The sequence below is a fragment of the Pundamilia nyererei genome, unplaced genomic scaffold, assembly GCF_000239375.1.
Source record: "Pundamilia nyererei isolate P.nyererei 1_Seehausen unplaced genomic scaffold, PunNye1.0 scaffold00093, whole genome shotgun sequence".
NCBI lineage: Eukaryota > Metazoa > Chordata > Actinopteri > Cichliformes > Cichlidae > Pundamilia > Pundamilia nyererei.
In genome coordinates this window covers 1,660,257-1,677,205 of record NW_005187494.1, presented here as the reverse complement: position 1 = coordinate 1,677,205, position 16,949 = coordinate 1,660,257, and the positions used below count along the sequence as shown (strand labels likewise).

General features: G+C 40.5%; 2 protein-coding genes across 2 annotated transcripts; both read left to right on the top strand.

Moving 5' to 3' along the window:
* Positions 1-1,125: 1,125 nt before the first annotated feature.
* On the top strand, positions 1,126-8,175 carry slc52a2 (solute carrier family 52 member 2). Its single transcript, XM_005739770.2, has 4 exons — positions 1,126-1,353; positions 3,962-4,826; positions 4,910-5,033; positions 6,776-8,175. The coding sequence occupies exons 1-4, from the start codon at positions 1,224-1,226 to the stop codon at positions 6,983-6,985; spliced, it is 1,329 nt and encodes a 442-aa protein (XP_005739827.1). The 5' UTR covers positions 1,126-1,223; the 3' UTR covers positions 6,986-8,175.
* A 1,531-nt stretch (positions 8,176-9,706) lies between these two features.
* Positions 9,707-14,676, top strand: slc52a3-2a (solute carrier family 52 member 3-2a). Its single transcript, XM_005739769.1, has 4 exons — positions 9,707-9,767; positions 12,757-13,770; positions 14,090-14,213; positions 14,340-14,676. Exons 2-4 carry the CDS (start codon positions 12,761-12,763, stop codon positions 14,547-14,549), a joined length of 1,344 nt encoding a protein of 447 aa, XP_005739826.1. The 5' UTR covers positions 9,707-9,767; positions 12,757-12,760; the 3' UTR covers positions 14,550-14,676.
* The last annotated feature ends 2,273 nt before the right edge of the window (positions 14,677-16,949 follow it).

The following is a 16,949-nucleotide window of genomic DNA, read 5'->3' as shown; positions in this document are numbered from 1 at the left end:
GTGAAATTGACCACTGTCAAATTATTTTACTTAATTTATCAACCAAACGACAAAATGTCTGGATGTTGTTGTTGGTGACCTCGTGTTTGTCAGATCTGAAGGGCATTTGTGTTTGTATCACAAGCCTCAGTGTGAGTGAGTTAATCAGCGACAGTTAGTCGTGTCAAGTTGAGCTGAGTTAATCATGTCAACGAGTTCATGATCATAAACTCTTGCGCCCCCTTGTCCTTTAACCCTTGTGTATTGTTTGGGTCTGCTGGATCCATTTTCTGAATTCACTATAAAGAAAATCATTGTGTTTATTGTTTTAACCTTAAACTCAGAACACAAAACAACATAAAGGGTTAAATAAATCTAAATTATTTAAAGCTAAATAAACACCACACAAAGGTAAAAAACAAAAATAGGGTGGCAGTGGGATTGCTGTATCGAAAGTCATAGTATTGGGATCTTCTCTCTCTTTTTTTTTAAAATTATTAAAATGCTAGAGAAGAGCAGCAAAGCCCATTGTTTGGCTGAAATGAATCTAATTGGCTGTTAAAGTAGAGGGCGATAGTGTCGTAATTTAAGCAGCAATCAGTGTTAACTTCCCACAAAAACAAAAAAACAAGCAACCCCCCCTTAATTATTTTAAAGGTAACAGTTGTTTACAATGAGTCGTCTGTGAGTTGCCCGCTGGATCGCAAACGAGAGAACTCCAAGGCAGATGGTGCCTTCACGGTTGTCGGAATGTCTAGAATTCCTTATCGAGTATGAAAACGCTCCAACTCCAAGAGTTAATGTCCAAACGTGTTATATTATACGCTGCTTTAAAAAATTTGGAGCTTGTATGTGTCAGAGAACCACTGTAAGAATAGGGAAAACCCGCGGTGCTGTAGGAAATGGCAGCATACCAGAGAGCGGTAATTAAAAATGACTTGGAGGTCATAAACCACCTTTACAATTCACGATACAACTTTGCAGCGAACCTAGTGTGGAATGTGTGCTTTGCTTAAGTAGAAAAAATGCAAAATTGAAGCACATAAAAGCCGAAATAAAAAAAAATTGAAACCGATTATTAAAGTTCCGAACAGTTTCGAAGGCAGCCGAAGGGGCGGAACTTTGCGTAAGCGTCCTCTGTTTCGAGTCCCTGATAGGGAGGTATGGAGGAACACGCTGGACACAAGCTGAGGCAAGCGTTTTATTAGCGTTTCTCTGTTGAATTAGCCGGACTAAGCGCGACCATGTCCGGTGGGTGGTGGAGCAGTGCCGCGGTGAGCCACGGGCTCATGGCTCTGTTCGCCATGGGTTCCTGGATTTCTGTCAACAGTCTGTGGGTCGAGCTCCCGGTGATTGTCGGCGTGCTGCCCGAAGGTAGGTTGTAGGAAGCTCCAACAACCCCACGCTTCCCCGCTTTGACCTTTCCCCTACTAATCCATAGCGTGTATCACAGCGTTTCCACATTATTTGAGTTCATTGGTTTTATTATATAGGCTCTGGAGGCGGTGGTGGACAATAACAGCTAGCTCCACCTTATTGTTACATTATCAGTCTATGCATTCAAAATTGGTTAGGTGTAGCGTTCAAATGTAGTTGTGTTTTCGAGTTTTTTTTAGAGATGGCGCTCTTACTTAGTTCCTGAGCTGTTGTTAATGTGCAGGTTTAGACTTTACATACTAAACTGCTAAACCTGTCATCATTATCTGCAGTATAGTTTATAGGCTGTTATATCCGATGTTATGTAGTTATAACTCCTGCATTAACACTGAAATGCTTCAGTGTTATATATTTACAATATTATTTCTGAAGCCCAACATTTACTCCATGGTCTCTATAATTTCATTTGTTTTGGAACTTTTCACCACCAAAATTGAAAATTAACTATAACAGATGATACCAGTTTAGAGATTACTGTGCACATTTTAACTATGTTTTAAGCAAATTGCTTCTTTATACCTTTGTCGTAAATGATAAAATAATGATAGACTGAAAGGTAACCTTTATTATTCCATTGCTTTTCTATAGCCACGCTGTACATATTTAGATGTTTGTTTACTTATTACTTCAATTTTGCATACTTTACTATTTTTCCACATTGCCTGGTGCAAATCAAATGCTTCCTATAGATTTACTCATTTGCCTATGTACACTCAGTGGTTACTTTGTTAGGTACACCTGTTCAGCTGCCAGTCACGTAGCAACAACTCATTGGATTCAGGTATGTAAACATGGCAAAAATGATGTTGAAGTTCAAACTGAGAATCACAATGGAAGGAAAAAAGATGATTTAAGTGGCTTTGTTGGTGTCACTGAATTGAAACTGCTTATCTACTGGAAGTTTCCCCATGAACATCTCTGGAGTTTCCAGAAAATTATTTAAAAGTGAAAAGCTGTCCACTGTGTAACTCAGCAGCTGCACAAACTTGAAACCTTAACAGCCAAAACAACATTGGATCACAGTCCTGTTGTCTAAGAACACGAAACTTAGTCTACAGTTCACACAGGCTAAACCCCCCAAAAAAAAAAACCAAAAAAAAAACTGGACAGCAGAAGATTGGAAAATGTTTCTTCATCTGATGAGTCTCAATTTCTGCTGCAAAATTTAGATGACAGGGTCTCAATTAGGTGTAAAAACATGAAAGCATGGATCCATTCTGCCTTGCATCAATGAGGCTGCTGGTGTAATAAGGTTAGGGATATTTACTTGGCAAAGTTTGGGTCTCTTAGTACCAACTGAGCATCATTTAAATGCCACAGTCTGAGTACTGCTGCTCACCGTGTCCATCACTTTAGGACCACAGTCTACCCATCTTCTGATGAGTCATGTGTCATGTCACAGTGCTCAAATAATCTCAAACTGGTTACTTGAACATGACAGTGAGTTCACTGTACACTAATGGCCTCCAGTCACCAGATCCCAGTGCAATAGAGTTCATCTGGGATGTGGTGGAGATTCTCATCGTGGATGTGCAGCTGACAAATCTGCATTATCTGTGTGATCCTATCATGTCAATATGGACCAAAACTCTGAGAAATGTTTCCAGCATGCATGAATTCTAAGGGCAGTAAGGGATCCAACCCAGTACTTGCATGGTGTACCAATTGAAGTGATTGGTGAATGTATAATATCAGTATAATAGCCCAACGATATACTGTCAGAATTAAGTGCTTCATCATGGGATGATATTTATGAGAAAACTTCAGTGGGTTCATCACATATTTGTAGGGGTGTTATGACCCAGTCATGATCAAGAGACCAGGTGTATGTTTGTTTTAGTTTTTAAGCTATTTTTTTAAATTATTCATCCACTCAAAGTCAAAGCTGAGGTATGAACATAACCGTGGTTTTCAATAAATGTTACACAGCTGCATGTTAGATATAACTAAACTTTATTACAGGCTAAGTGTCATCTTGATCTAAAACTCAAATCTACAACTAAAATCTTCACTAAATGCATTCCTCTGTTTGACACATATTAGGGCCAATCTGAGAAAACACACAAAAAAACACAAACTAAAAATTTCCTGTGTTGCAGTTATGTTTGAAAATGGCTAATATTCTGTCAGACTGGCTCATATCCAGCATACTTACACTTTCACTGGTCAGAGGTTTCTTGCTTATATCCATTTAATGTCTTTGTGGTTATCCAAAGGATAAGAGTTTACTGCCTGATGAGGGCAGCAAACTCACAATATTGAACTTACTGTGAACTCAGGGAGTAGGTCGCAGCATCACTCTATAACAAAATAACTCTTGATGCAATAAAAACAGATTAGCATCGTTTAATAAAAACATACATGCACAAAATTGTTTTGGAAAAGCACCTTAAGATCAGCAGAATAATGTGGTATCCTTATTTTTTTTAAAAGAACACAAATATGAATTCAAAAGAATCAAAACACATTTATTAAACAAAATTGTAAAAATGTGTTCTTGTTGAGATCTTATTACTTTAACTTGTTTGTTTTGCTTCTCTTTTAGGCTGGAACCTGCCTGCTTACCTCTCAGTGCTTATAGCATTTGGGAACCTGGGACCAATAGCAGTGACCATCACACACCACTGTGCGCCTGGGCGCGTAAACGAACGCCTCGCCATCCACTGCATCCAGATACTGGCAGTGGTGGCGTCCGCTTTTCTGGCCGTCTTCTGGTGCCACACTGTCATGGTGGCAGGAGAGCAGAGATCCGTACCGTTCCTGGTCTTGACTTTCGTGTTATCGATTGTTTGCTGTACGTCCAACGTGACCTTTCTGCCTTTCATGTTCCGGTACCCACCTCAGTATATCCGTACTTTCTTCATTGGTCAGGGTTTCAGCGCCTTGTTCCCTTGTATTGTGGCGTTGGGACAAGGTGTTGGCAAGCTGGAGTGTAAAACTGTGAACGGCACAGTGCAACCAGAGTATTTGAAAGAGAACTTTCCCGCCCAGAATTTCTTCTGGTTCTTGTTTGTGATGCTCTCAATCTCTGCTCTGAGTTTCCTGGCTTTGACGCGAAGACCGTCAGAGTCAACGCAGGGTTCACAGCCACTGCCACCGCAGGAGTCTGACAGTGGTGCAGCAGCAAAGGATGAAGAAGAGACGCACCGGCTGTACAACGGAGGGACGCCAGTGTCTGAGGAGCAGGTGCGGGTGGAGGAGCAGCCACCGGCTCAGACATTTTGGACACCACGAAACATCTTCCTGCTTGTGCTGCTCGCCATCTCCAACGCCCTCACCAATGGAGTCCTCCCATCTGTGCAGAGCTTCTCCTGCCTGCCCTATGGCACCATGACCTTCCACCTCTCTGTGGTCCTTGGAAACATAGCGAATCCCGTAGCGTGTTTTCTGGCCATGTTCGTTGTCCTCAGGTGAGAACATAGAAATAAAGACTTATTTGTGAGATTTCATTGTTATATTTGGACTTCTTCTCATGAAAACTTGTCTTTTCCAGATCCTCTACACCTCTGGGATTTTTGGCTTTGGTGGGTGGTGTATTTGCTGCTTATCTCATGGCGTTAGCGGCCCTCAGCCCCTGCCCGCCGCTCCTAGGAAGCCATGCTGGTGTGGCTTTAGTGGTGAGTGGGTTCATTTATTTCTGGGCTGGGGTGTTACATCCCGTCAAGGAGGCTGAGACACATCCTGAAAATGTCGTACGCAGCCACAAAAACAACTTTGAACAAAGAGTAGATGTTGTGTTTATTATTTCAGCAGAAATAATCTGGTCTTTAAGCCAAGGCCAGAAATAACAAGCAAACAAAGCTGTTTATAAAGGCAACAAATGTTGGATGGGTGATGGGGAAGGGAATGATCCTCTGGAAGTGGTGGCCATCTTGGCTCCTTACGTAGCCTGTGGTTCTCAGTTAGGAGCTGTAAACTTGAGCAATTTGATTTATTTATTTAAACAAATAAATGAATCAAAATTACTATTTTTAAGCTTAATGTTTAAATAAAATTAGTTAACATCTATAGTATAACAACAATGGATACATTTCTAAATGGGCACGATAAATAAAAATAAAGCTGATTTTATATAAAGAAAGAAAACGAATTCCCAAATTTAAAGTAGTAATTTTAGGGAATCTCATTAAGCCCTTCCTGGTTCGACCCTCAAAGGGATTTGTGCCTCCTCCCTGAGGATCTTTTCACTTTTAGTTGAATGTACAACGCGCCAAATCAGAGCAAACTAGGAACTAGAAATTTTAAGGTTAAAGAGTGCCTTCATAGAGCCTTTGATTATGCAGGTCTGCAAAAAAAAAAAATTCAGCTTCATGGGATATTTTTGTTAAATTTTATGTTTGTTATGCTGCTGAATCCAAAAATGATTTCCACTTCCCTCTATCATGTACAGTTTTGCAAAACATGAGGAGTTTACATTAAAAAAAAAAAAGCACAACAGCGATGAAAAAAAACCAATATTTTATTAAAATTAACCATGCATACTTTTTCTGCGATTTCGTACCTTTCACTATGAACAAAATAAACCTGTTGGGACGTGATCATCTGAGCTCCTCACACCGCCAAACCCACCCTACCCTCCCCCTCCTACTGACCCCCCTCAATTCCTCACATTTTCTATTTGTATTTCTCTCGAGTCTCACGCTTAGAAATATTAAATTACTGTAAGAAATCATTATTGGATATATCTTTTTCTGACTCAAGTATAAGACACCAGATTTCAGTTTGAAAAGGGAAATTGTACACGTAATTAAACTAAAAAACTGACGTGATGGAATTTTAAAGAGATTTTTCCCGGTTTCAGTGAAAATCTATAAGAAACAGTCAACATATCCTATGCAGTTTTTTGGTTGCAGACCTGCATTATTTAGTACTGGATGATCAGTTGTCTTTGTGTTTAAGAATCAAAAAATCCCAAGAGATTTTTTTTCACTTCATATTTAACATTTCTGCATGTTTTTATTTATTTAAACATTTTCCTAAATATAGTCATCACATTTTTTGCTGTGATGCATCTTGTATAAAAATTGTTTTAAATTTTACCCCTGAACTTGTACTGAATACTTTTCTGACCTTTAATAATCATGATTAAGAAGTCTACTAATGACAGCTTCCTGAGAATAATAGCCCATCTTACACTCATGCGCACCCAGTTCCTCAGTCAGTGTACTTTATGAAGCAAAACAGTACATTGGTATAACTTTACCTCTGAAAATGAATCCAAATGCCTTCATAAGCAGTGAGAATTGTAGACAGGAGTCCACATGAGTTACAACAGATCTTTAGAGGCCCACACTCCTTCAGTCTCATCACATTTTCTTCTGTTTTTAAATAATATCCTGCCCATTTGTGCCCCCTACAGGTCATCTCCTGGATTTTTTTCACTGGTGCCTTTTCCTATCTGAAGGTGGTGATTGGTACGTTGCTTCACGAGGCGGGTCACGCCGCCCTGCTGTGGTGCGGCATCTCCATCCAGGCCGGCTCTCTTATCGGAGCTCTCGTCATGTTTCCTCTGGTCAACATCTACAACGTGTTTACCAGAGGCCAAGAATGTGTCCAAGAATGCAGTTAGCAGGAGTGAGATGAGTGCAGTTTTTCTGTAAGCACACACGCCTCTCGTTCCTGCCCCATGGGAAATGGCCAAATGAATTCTGTTTTTGTGGTTCCTGAGAGATGTATTGTGTATTTCTTGCAGCTACTTCTTCTTGAGGATCATGTCTCACATGAGGCAGCCTCTCCTGATTCAGAGGTCTCAAGTCTGTGGAAGTAAAAACATTCCCAAATAATGGGAGCATTGTGTTGCAGGATTGGCCATGGGGGATGTAAAATGCATATGATGCTGTAAAACCTTTAAAGTGCTTTGTGCTTTTTATAATGAACCTTTGTAGGTCAGGTTGTTTATCGCAGCAGAGGAGCTGCTGATGGACTTTTCCCATCTCAGCTATCACGTGAAAGGTTATTTGCACTCAGACACAACAGCTAACTTGTTCGTCCTCATGTACTGATGCTGAACCGAATGATTCACTAACTACATTCTTTCAATGTAGAAAGGCAGCATTAATGTTTTATTTTATATTCAGATGTGTTGCTACCTCCTTTTTATGCCAGGAATTGATTTTTTTTTAAACAGATTATGATTTTCTGTTAAGCTCCTCATGAAAATGGTAGAATTTATATTGAAGTAGCTTTTTGCAGTCAGATCCATTCAGTTCTTGATCTCTCGGCTGAACTGGGAACACCTTGGTGTTCTCCTGGGAAAGCTGGAGGCGGCGGCTGGGGAGAGGGAGGTCTGGGCTTCTCTGCTTAGGCTGCTGCCTCTGCAACCTGGCCCTGGATAAGCGGAAGAAATGGATGGATGGAAAGTTTTCTTTAGATTTAAGTTTACTTGACATTTGGGATGTTATCTTAAGGGAACGATACATGCCTGACAGTCACTAATCAGTGAACAAGGAATTTTATTTCTAAGTCCTTAAAGTAATGATTTTGCGTCTTTGATATGCAGTTAATGTAATTTTACTAACCATGCTGCTACCCAGCATCAGCTTTATTAAACTCTTCTGTTTACACAGGAAGAACATCTGTTAAGCTGCCTTGAGGATTTCGATGTAATACTGGGCTTTTTGTTTTATTACCAATGAAATGTTATTTGGTAATTTCAAATGGATTGAATTTTGCATTTATGTAATTCATGGATTTTGTTTTATTTTGTTTTTTTCTTCTTTTTACGTTGTCTTGTATAACAATGTTATGAATAAAACTGTTCATGGGTAAAACTGCTCTTTGTTGCTTTAAAATATCAGTATTGAGGATAGTTTGGTTTTTGTGTTTTGTATTTTTGAGCTTGCAGTTTGTTCTGGAAAGAGTTTTTTTTAAAACATAAGTCATCTACACTCATATGTCATGAATCAGTCAACTTTTAAAATGTTAAATGTCTTTGTGCCATATATAAACATCATTTCTAAAATAATTTGCACATCTGGCATAGTTGTAGAGACAGTAGCTAACATTAGGCTTCAGTCACACAGGGTTTGAGACAATCACCAGTTGCCAAGGGAAAAATGTGTGTGAAAAAGGTGTGTAACCTCTTTGGCTGCTACAGATTTGCAGCGCTCGCCTGTGGAAGCCGCCATCCTGTCCGCAGATACTTGCAGAACAGTAGTGAAAACAGTACAGACTGTAAAGTAGAACCCTGGAAAACTGCAATGAAAGATTTATTTTAACAATGTAAGAATACTAAAGTGACTTGAAATTTATTTCCATATTTTATAGGCACACAGCTGATGGCTTTGAGCTTTTATCCACATTCACTTTGCCAAATAAAGAAAGTACGTTGGTCAAATTCAGTAAATCAGGTGTCCAGTTATACAATGTTGCATTTTGCTCCTTTGGTCAGTAAACTGCTGCAGTGGTGTGGAGGGATTATCCCTTTTCCCCACCAGGTTTGCACATACAACATCCATCCAGTGTCAATTCACGAACCTGTCACGCACTTAATTCACACGCAGCTTCTAACTATCGTCTGACCATCTTTAATAATTTATCTAATTCAACTCCTGTTGACGCCACCACCAGCTGCTTGGGAAAAATTAGAACGGTAACAATACTAACCACTGAAATGATTTCATTTCAAAATGTGAAATAAACCTGAAGCTACTAAAAAAGCCAGATTGTGGTTTTTACAGCTGAAGGATGAGAGGTTGGTGTGTGCAAATGTAAAGCCGTTCCTTTAAAGCAGAGTTTAAAGGTTCCCTTCTCATCCTCCAGTGCTTTATAATGCATGACTTGTAGATAAATGAAATGAGTGTACAGTAGAGTGCATTCTTCCCTTGCTTTTGCCAAAGACCACATAAAGTGTTGCCATGGGCCAACTTTTTCTCGTGCGCCCCACTTTGAGAACCCTGGCTTTACATTAATGTAAGAAAATCAGCCGATGAATAAAATTAGCAAGTTACAGCACTTGTTTTTCATGCAGTTTTTGTAACTCGGCCACGTAAACACCCATTTCCCCCTCTGCTCCCATGATCCCCTTAAGCAGAATTAATGGATTCTGTAGATTCTTGAGTGCCGACTCAATGATTCCTCCAAGGCAAAAGAAACAGTTGCTGTGACTTGAAATCCTAACATGTGATGATGCAAAAGCCCTGAGAGTGAAGATATGTAAAGTTAGGACAATGATCAGTTAACCCAACGTGTGTCATGGTTGGTTACATGCTCGCACACCCACTCGCCCCAAGCAGGATTTAATCCTTTGGCGCACACACACACACACACACACACAGTTTATTGAGCAGGACTTTGGCTTCTCCTTTCCTTTGTGTCTGCAGATTTCTTCAAACAACTCCACCAAACTGAATGTGAGTATCTGCAGCGATGCATATTCTGAGTTTAACGATGAAAGTATTTAAAAATTGTAAAAAAAAAAGTGGTTTTTTTTTCATTATGCTCATAGCCATTTATTCAGAATAGTTTATTTTGAGACTATTTGACTCTTTTTAAAATAATAATAATGTGTTCATAAGGTAAAGGAACAAATTCAGGGACTTGGAGAACTGTCTTTTGTAGCACTGGTTTCAAACTATTATTTTACAGTTTCTTTGATCAGTGTCTCCACTGCATGAAGTTTCTGTTTAAATAAACAATGCACTGATCAGATGTTTTCTCAGGTTATGTAATAGATCACAGTGCGGTAGGTGGTCGTGTTTTGTTTGCTGTATGTTTCATATCTGACGCAGATTGAAGCCAGACTATTTAAACAGCTTCTTACACGCTGCACTTTGCATGTAACTTGTTCCATCTCACAGAAGTGACTGTCTGAATAAAACAATGAAAAGATAAGCTCCCTAAAATAGGAGTAAACATTAGCCCAGTAGTTAAGTGCTGGACCTTTACTGGGATGCTTCATGATGGTGACACATTATCAGATCTGGGATCTTAAGGTTTTATTCAGTTTAATTATTTCCAGTTCTTTGCAGATGGAATGACACAGCTAAGCCAATAAACTATTTTCTCCATGAGAGCTATCGGAACAGTCAAATAAACATAAAAGGTCACGCATTACTTTAACTGGAAGCACTGGTTGCCAACCTCAAACCATAAAGTCTTAATACTTTATGAATAAACTTTTTGTCCCCACCATACAGGCGGACGCACTTTTCTCCTCTCCCCTATCTATATAGTTCTTATGTCCTTGTCTAGTCTCGTGTCTTTTTTGTATTACTTTCCCTGGAACACTCTCTCACAGTCTGTGTCTAAAACCTAAAAGAGAATTATGAATTTGATCAACTGGTCTCTGAATGCTATTGACACCCTTTAACGAGAAGTCTGGGCTCGGGAGAACCCGAGTGCCCTGGAGGGACTTTCCCTGCCGGATACACGATGGACGGGTGGCAGAGGATCGTGTGCCTGGCGGGACTGTCGATCGAGGACGCTGAAGATATCTACCTATTCGGAACCATGATAACAGGGTTCTTGCTGATCGGAGCTGGCTTGGCCCTGGCTTATTGGAGAATTAAGAAAGCAGAACCGGCTGTTCAAACCCCCACAAGGCTGCCCGCTGGGATTGGAACGACAGGTGCGACTTCTCAGAAAGGGCTCACTGAAGGCAGCACGGTTAAGAGCTTGGAGGCGCTTACGACTGCAGTGAATGCTCAGAATAACACCTTTGAGCGTATGTATGTTGGATTACATCAGGAAAGAATCAACTCAGAACAACATCTCTGGGTGGAGCTGGATTACACCTGGGATCAGTTGGCTGCGGTCGTGAGGTCTCAGAATCTGCTATGTGAGCAAAAAGAGTGACAAGACCACAGAATCGACGTCTAATAACATCACGGAGAAGCTCGCAGCTATTAACGGGAGACTGAGAGACCAGTGTCGGAGTGTTAAAAAACAGCTTGAAATTCTCAATTACCATCATAACCCGACTACCCCTTCGGCGCCAGCTCAAGGCTGGAGCCGAACAACAACTCCCTGATAACGACTGTGTTGAGTCTGTTCCTTCTCATTCCCTACAAGGCCACCTGGGTTGGCTGGAAGACCGTTTACTTAGCCTGGCAGTGCGAAGGACAGTGTCTCAGCTGAACTATGGACACGCACATACATACATATACTGATACTGATAAGCACTCACTGACGCATCACGCTCCCTACCCCGGATCCAACGCCACCTCCAACGCTTACCTCCCCTCTGATGTGGACATCGGGTCAGCTGGAGGCGCAGTCGAAAGATTGTAGCGGTCCCAGATCAGATGTACACACTGGAACTCTTTCCCATGTTGCTTGTCTGTGTTTATTGTGTTATGGTGTGTTGATACCTGTGCATTCCTGTATTATCCTTTTGTGTTGCACATTTCAATGTTTTTTTCCTCGCTACCTGGCCTGACCTGTGTCCATATTATATTAACTTAATGAAAAATGTTCTAAAAGACACAAACACATTCAACAGGTCCAGCTCAATAAGTGCAATACACCAGTTCAAGAAAGCAAAGGTCCCAGTTTCAGACTTCATCAATATCCAAATAAATAGGTTATTCAAAAATCGCCACTGTTACAGTTGTTGTGATGAGGAAAATTAGGCACAGAGGCCAAAATCACTGTGTCTTTCAAAGTTTGTTTCTCTGGACATTGGCTGGTTTTTCAGTACAGTCCTAGACCTTTGATGCATTCATGCATTAAAGAAAAAAACACACATCAAAGGATGAACCAGTGACTTGGCTTTGCAAAACAGCCAAGTTAGCAAAGAACCATTTTAGCTTGTATCTTTAGGCACTTTGTTACTAGCAGCCTGTTGCAAACACATCATTTGTTCTCATTTCTTTACTTGAATCTATGAAATATCAACAACACAACAGAGACAAAATAGCATTATGGTACCAAAGAGCAATTAGATGATCAGTGCATCCTTTCAAGCAAAACCTTTGCACAATACTGCATGACACTGTATAAGAGCTATAGTTTAACATTAGAGGATATGGGGACAATTCTGAGCTAGGCTGAGGTGTTTACTACGGTAACTGCAGTTTTTGAGAGGTTCCTTCCTCATTTTATTGGGTTTCTTTCATTAACAATGTTCTTTGTGTAGAGTAAATCATCAATATATACATTATATGGTATCTATATCATTTATAATATGAGTGATCACAGATATTCTTACAACATTTCAGAATTTTAGATGCTGAACCCAGAAAACATTTAAGAGCAATTTGAGGTCTATTTGTTAAAAAAGCTAGAATGAAACACAACAGCTAATGTTCTGAGTCATCAAATTTTATTGTTAAATATGAGATTTCATTATAAATAAAATAAGTAAGGTCTACTTTAAACATCTTGTTTGTCTCATTCTAGCAACATGTCCCTTCTCACTCACCTGTTGGCATGTTTGTTCGGTATGGGCTCCTGGGTCTCCATCAACGGTCTGTGGGTGGAGCTGCCTCTGATTGTCCCCCAGATCCCAGAGGCTTGGTACCTGCCCTCCTACCTCTCAGTCATCATCCAGATGGCCAACATCGGGCCTCTCTTCGTCACTCTGATGCATCGTTTCCGACCAGGCACCCTGAACGAGAGAGCTGTCATATATGTGATCATCGGCCTGGGCACTGTAGCAACTTTCCTGCTGGGATTCTTCTGGAAGGAGACTGTGGTTGTAGCAGGTGTGGCTCGCAGCGTGCCTCTCCTTGTTTTAACTTTCTTCCTCGCTGCTGTTGACTGCACTTCCTCCGTCACCTTCCTGCCCTTCATGATGCGTCTCAAGTCTCAGTATCTGACCACCTACTACATCGGGGAGGGTGTGAGTGGCCTGCTGCCGTCTCTTGTGGCTTTGATCCAAGGTGCAGGGGTCGTCCACTGCATAAACAGCACACAGTCTGTGAACTACACTCTCAACATTCCCAACGGTTCTGTGACCTCTGACCTCCAGGCCCAGTATCAGCCTGCAAACTTCTCGACTGAGGTGTTTTTCTTCTTCCTCAGTGCCATGATGCTGGTGTGCCTGGGGGCTTTCCTGCTCCTGAACTACCATCCATCTGTGGCCAGGGAGCAGCCAAACAGCAGATACACCAACGGAGTGAAACAAAAAACAAAAAACAGGGAGTTGGTCGAGCAGAAGCCAATGATGGATCCTTACAGACCAGAAAACCAGAAGCCCAGAAGCAGCTTTGGCACCGGCTCTTACAGCTGGATGGAGGTGTTTTATATCTTTGGGATTCTGGCCTGGGTGAACGCTCTGAGCAACACGGTTCTTCCCTCGGTGCAGTCCTACTCGTGCATGCCGTACGGGAACAACGCCTACCACCTGTCGGCCAGTTTAGCTGCATTGTCCAACCCTCTGGCATGCTTCATCGCCATGTTCTTACCAATCAGGTAAGTGTGCCATTGGCAATTTTAACAAGGTAAATGCTAAAACAATAATAAACCTTCAGCACTCTTTCATATTCTCCATAGTTTTTAATGCAAAAATAATGGAAATGTTTGAATACAACTTGCTTAAACCCTCTTACAGGAGACACTTTTATATTTTTCTAATGCTATTTAGCTTTTTCTCTGTTTAAGCACAACTAATGTCAAATTCCTTTATAGTTCATCTGGCCCCTCCCCCACAGCTTCACATGTTTGTGCCACATTATATCAACCTTGGAGCATCTGTAACTGCAGTCGGGATGTCATTTGTTTCATTTCACAGATCCCTGCTGTTCATGGGAGCCCTCACAGTGATTGGCACTGGAGTTGGAGTTTATATTATGATCATGGCAGTGCTGAGTCCATGCCCACTGCTGGTTAATGATACCTCAGGTGGTGTTATCATTGTGAGTGCACTGGTAGACTTCTGTTACTCAAACAATTCACAGTGTTTCCTGTTGGGAGACAAGTTGCACTTCTTTACCTTGTGATAAGCAGAAACACAGCAGCACTCACCTACTTCTGTTCCACAGGTGTTGGCCTGGGTCCTCTTTATTCTCACCCTGTCCTATGTGAAGGTGATTATTGGGGTGATCCTCCGTGATGAAGGCCACAGCGCCCTCGTGTGGTGTGGAGCTGTAGTGCAGCTGGGCTCTCTGCTGGGAGCTGTGACCATGTTTCCTCTGGTCAGTGTGTACGACTACTTTTCATCCGGAGACCCGTGCAACACAAAATGCTCCTGAAGTCACAAAGAAGACACTGGAAACAGACTCAGTAATGACTCGCATGTTTGTGAGTGAAATGAGAAAAATCTGTTTATATATTCCTGATTTTGCTGTGATCCAACGAGTACATGTATGCATGTATTGAGCCAGATAAGTATAATGTTCATTTATGTAATTTGAACAGTTTTAGATCAACATGGGACAGGTCAACAGTGCTAGTTAGTCTGAGTTAGTCTGAATCCCAGAATCTTATTTCAGTTAGTTTGGCTGATCTTCTGTCTGATAACAGCTTTGGGATTTTCACATGTTCTGGAGCATGAGCAGTGCGCTATAAATTATGTTTAAAAGTGGGGACAATAACAAACTTTGAGCCATATTAAATGGGGCAACTTAGCCACAAGCACCCAGAAGTGCGTACGGGCGTTCTGCAGGTGATCCATGCACTAATTTAAATAATAACCATTATTTTGCTGACTGCAGTGCAAATTAGCAACCAAAAGCCAGCAGACCTGATGTGGGAGCAACTTATCTGCGAACCATCTGGGTGAACTCTTCTGCTACAAACTGCTGGGCCTGTGTGGTCCTGGCCGTGTGTACTGTAACAGCTGATCTGAATGCTGTGTAGATACATCATGCAGATGACGTATGATCAGGTACTTATTAAAGTCACTATTAGATACCGTAACCCACAGACAATCTATCACACTGACACAGCTCTATTATCAGCAGCATTTCGAGAGACATTTCAATTTTGCATGTGAGCGGTGTGATACGAGAAAGAAGTCAAATAAAATGTGTGGGAAGTGCTGAAAGAAGAAACACAGATAATTTCTTATTGTACACTGATTTTTTGTAGGTCAAAACCAAAAACATTGCAACATTGCTGGCTGTAAAAGCCAACTTAGCTGTCTCTGAAACAAAATGCATCTGTTGTAGGTGTTTGGGATCCTCCTGTTTAAACCATTCAGTCATGCCAGTTACAAACACCTTTTAACAATGAAGGAGGTTTTTTTTTTTGCAGGAGTAGAGCACCAATAGAACTGCTCCTGTGTAATTAAAGGAGTAAAGTTAGTCCCAAAGAAATGGAACTACATTTACTGTTTCAGTTTGTGGTTTTAGTGCAGTGACTACTGTAATGATTAAGCAATGTAACATTTTATTGGTTTTTAATAAGATGTTTTAATCATGCCGTGTACAGTATTACATAAATAGCATAATTATTACATTAAAGCAACAATTTTTTAAAAACTGCACATGACCTGATTTTTATTTATTTTAAGTAAACAACTTATAAATACAACATGATTCTTACAACCTACACTTAAACATCGGCTCCTCTAAATTTACGTGATATTGTCAAAACAGCAAGCAAAGCAGAAGGAATCTCAACACACAGTTTTTTGTGGCCATTTTCATGTGAATGTACAGGAACAGCACAATATTACTTCTGTTCTATTAAATATTATCCCACTGCACAAAGTCATTTATGAATATAGACAGTACTAATATCTGATCAGCTTTCCTTCTCTACTTGTCAAAGTCAGCAGCACACAGTATTAGTACAGATCAGGCTGTGACATAATCAAATTTAAAAAAAGAACATTTATGGTAAACAGCAACTCTGAAATTCATCCTGTGTTACTAACAGACAAAATATTTTACCCCACATGGTGTAATGTGTATTATAATATATAAAAAACAGTTAAACAGCACACAGTTCATTACATAGTTTAAAGAAGGCCTCCTATTGAAAACAAATCTCTGCATTTGCTAACAGAAAGCCATTTCTAAATAAGGAGCTGAGACTATTTCTTACAGCTCCTTGCTTTAGCTGACCTCTGTGTTCATCTTACTCTATCCTTAGCATCCTCCTCTGTAACAGCCTTCTCCATGTCCCTTTTCACTGCACTGAATCTTCTGAGGTCTTCCTATTTTTCTCCCAATGGATGCATGGATAGATCTATCTTTATTAATCCCTCAATCCCTTGGGTAGGTTCCTCCAGGAAACAGCCTCTCTAACATTGTCTCCAAAGCACTCAAACTGAGTTGTCTGAAATAATTATTAATCTTTTCCATTCTGCTTACTCCTGTAAACCAAACCATAGCAGGTCTCACGACCATCTTTTAAACCTCTTTCACTCTTGAAAGTTTCCCCTTTCATCTCTAACACTCATTTCCACCCACTCCACGCTGCCTGCACTCCCATCTTCATCCATCTAGTGCCCATTGCTTTGGATGGTTGACCTCAGGTTTTTAAATGTATCTACTTTCACTATTTTTTCTTCCTTGCATCTTTACTGTTATACCTATCTCCCTCCCACACATCTATCTATCTATCTATCTATCTATCTATCTATCTATCTATCTATCTATCTATCTATCTATCTATCTATCTATCTATCTATCTATCTATCTATC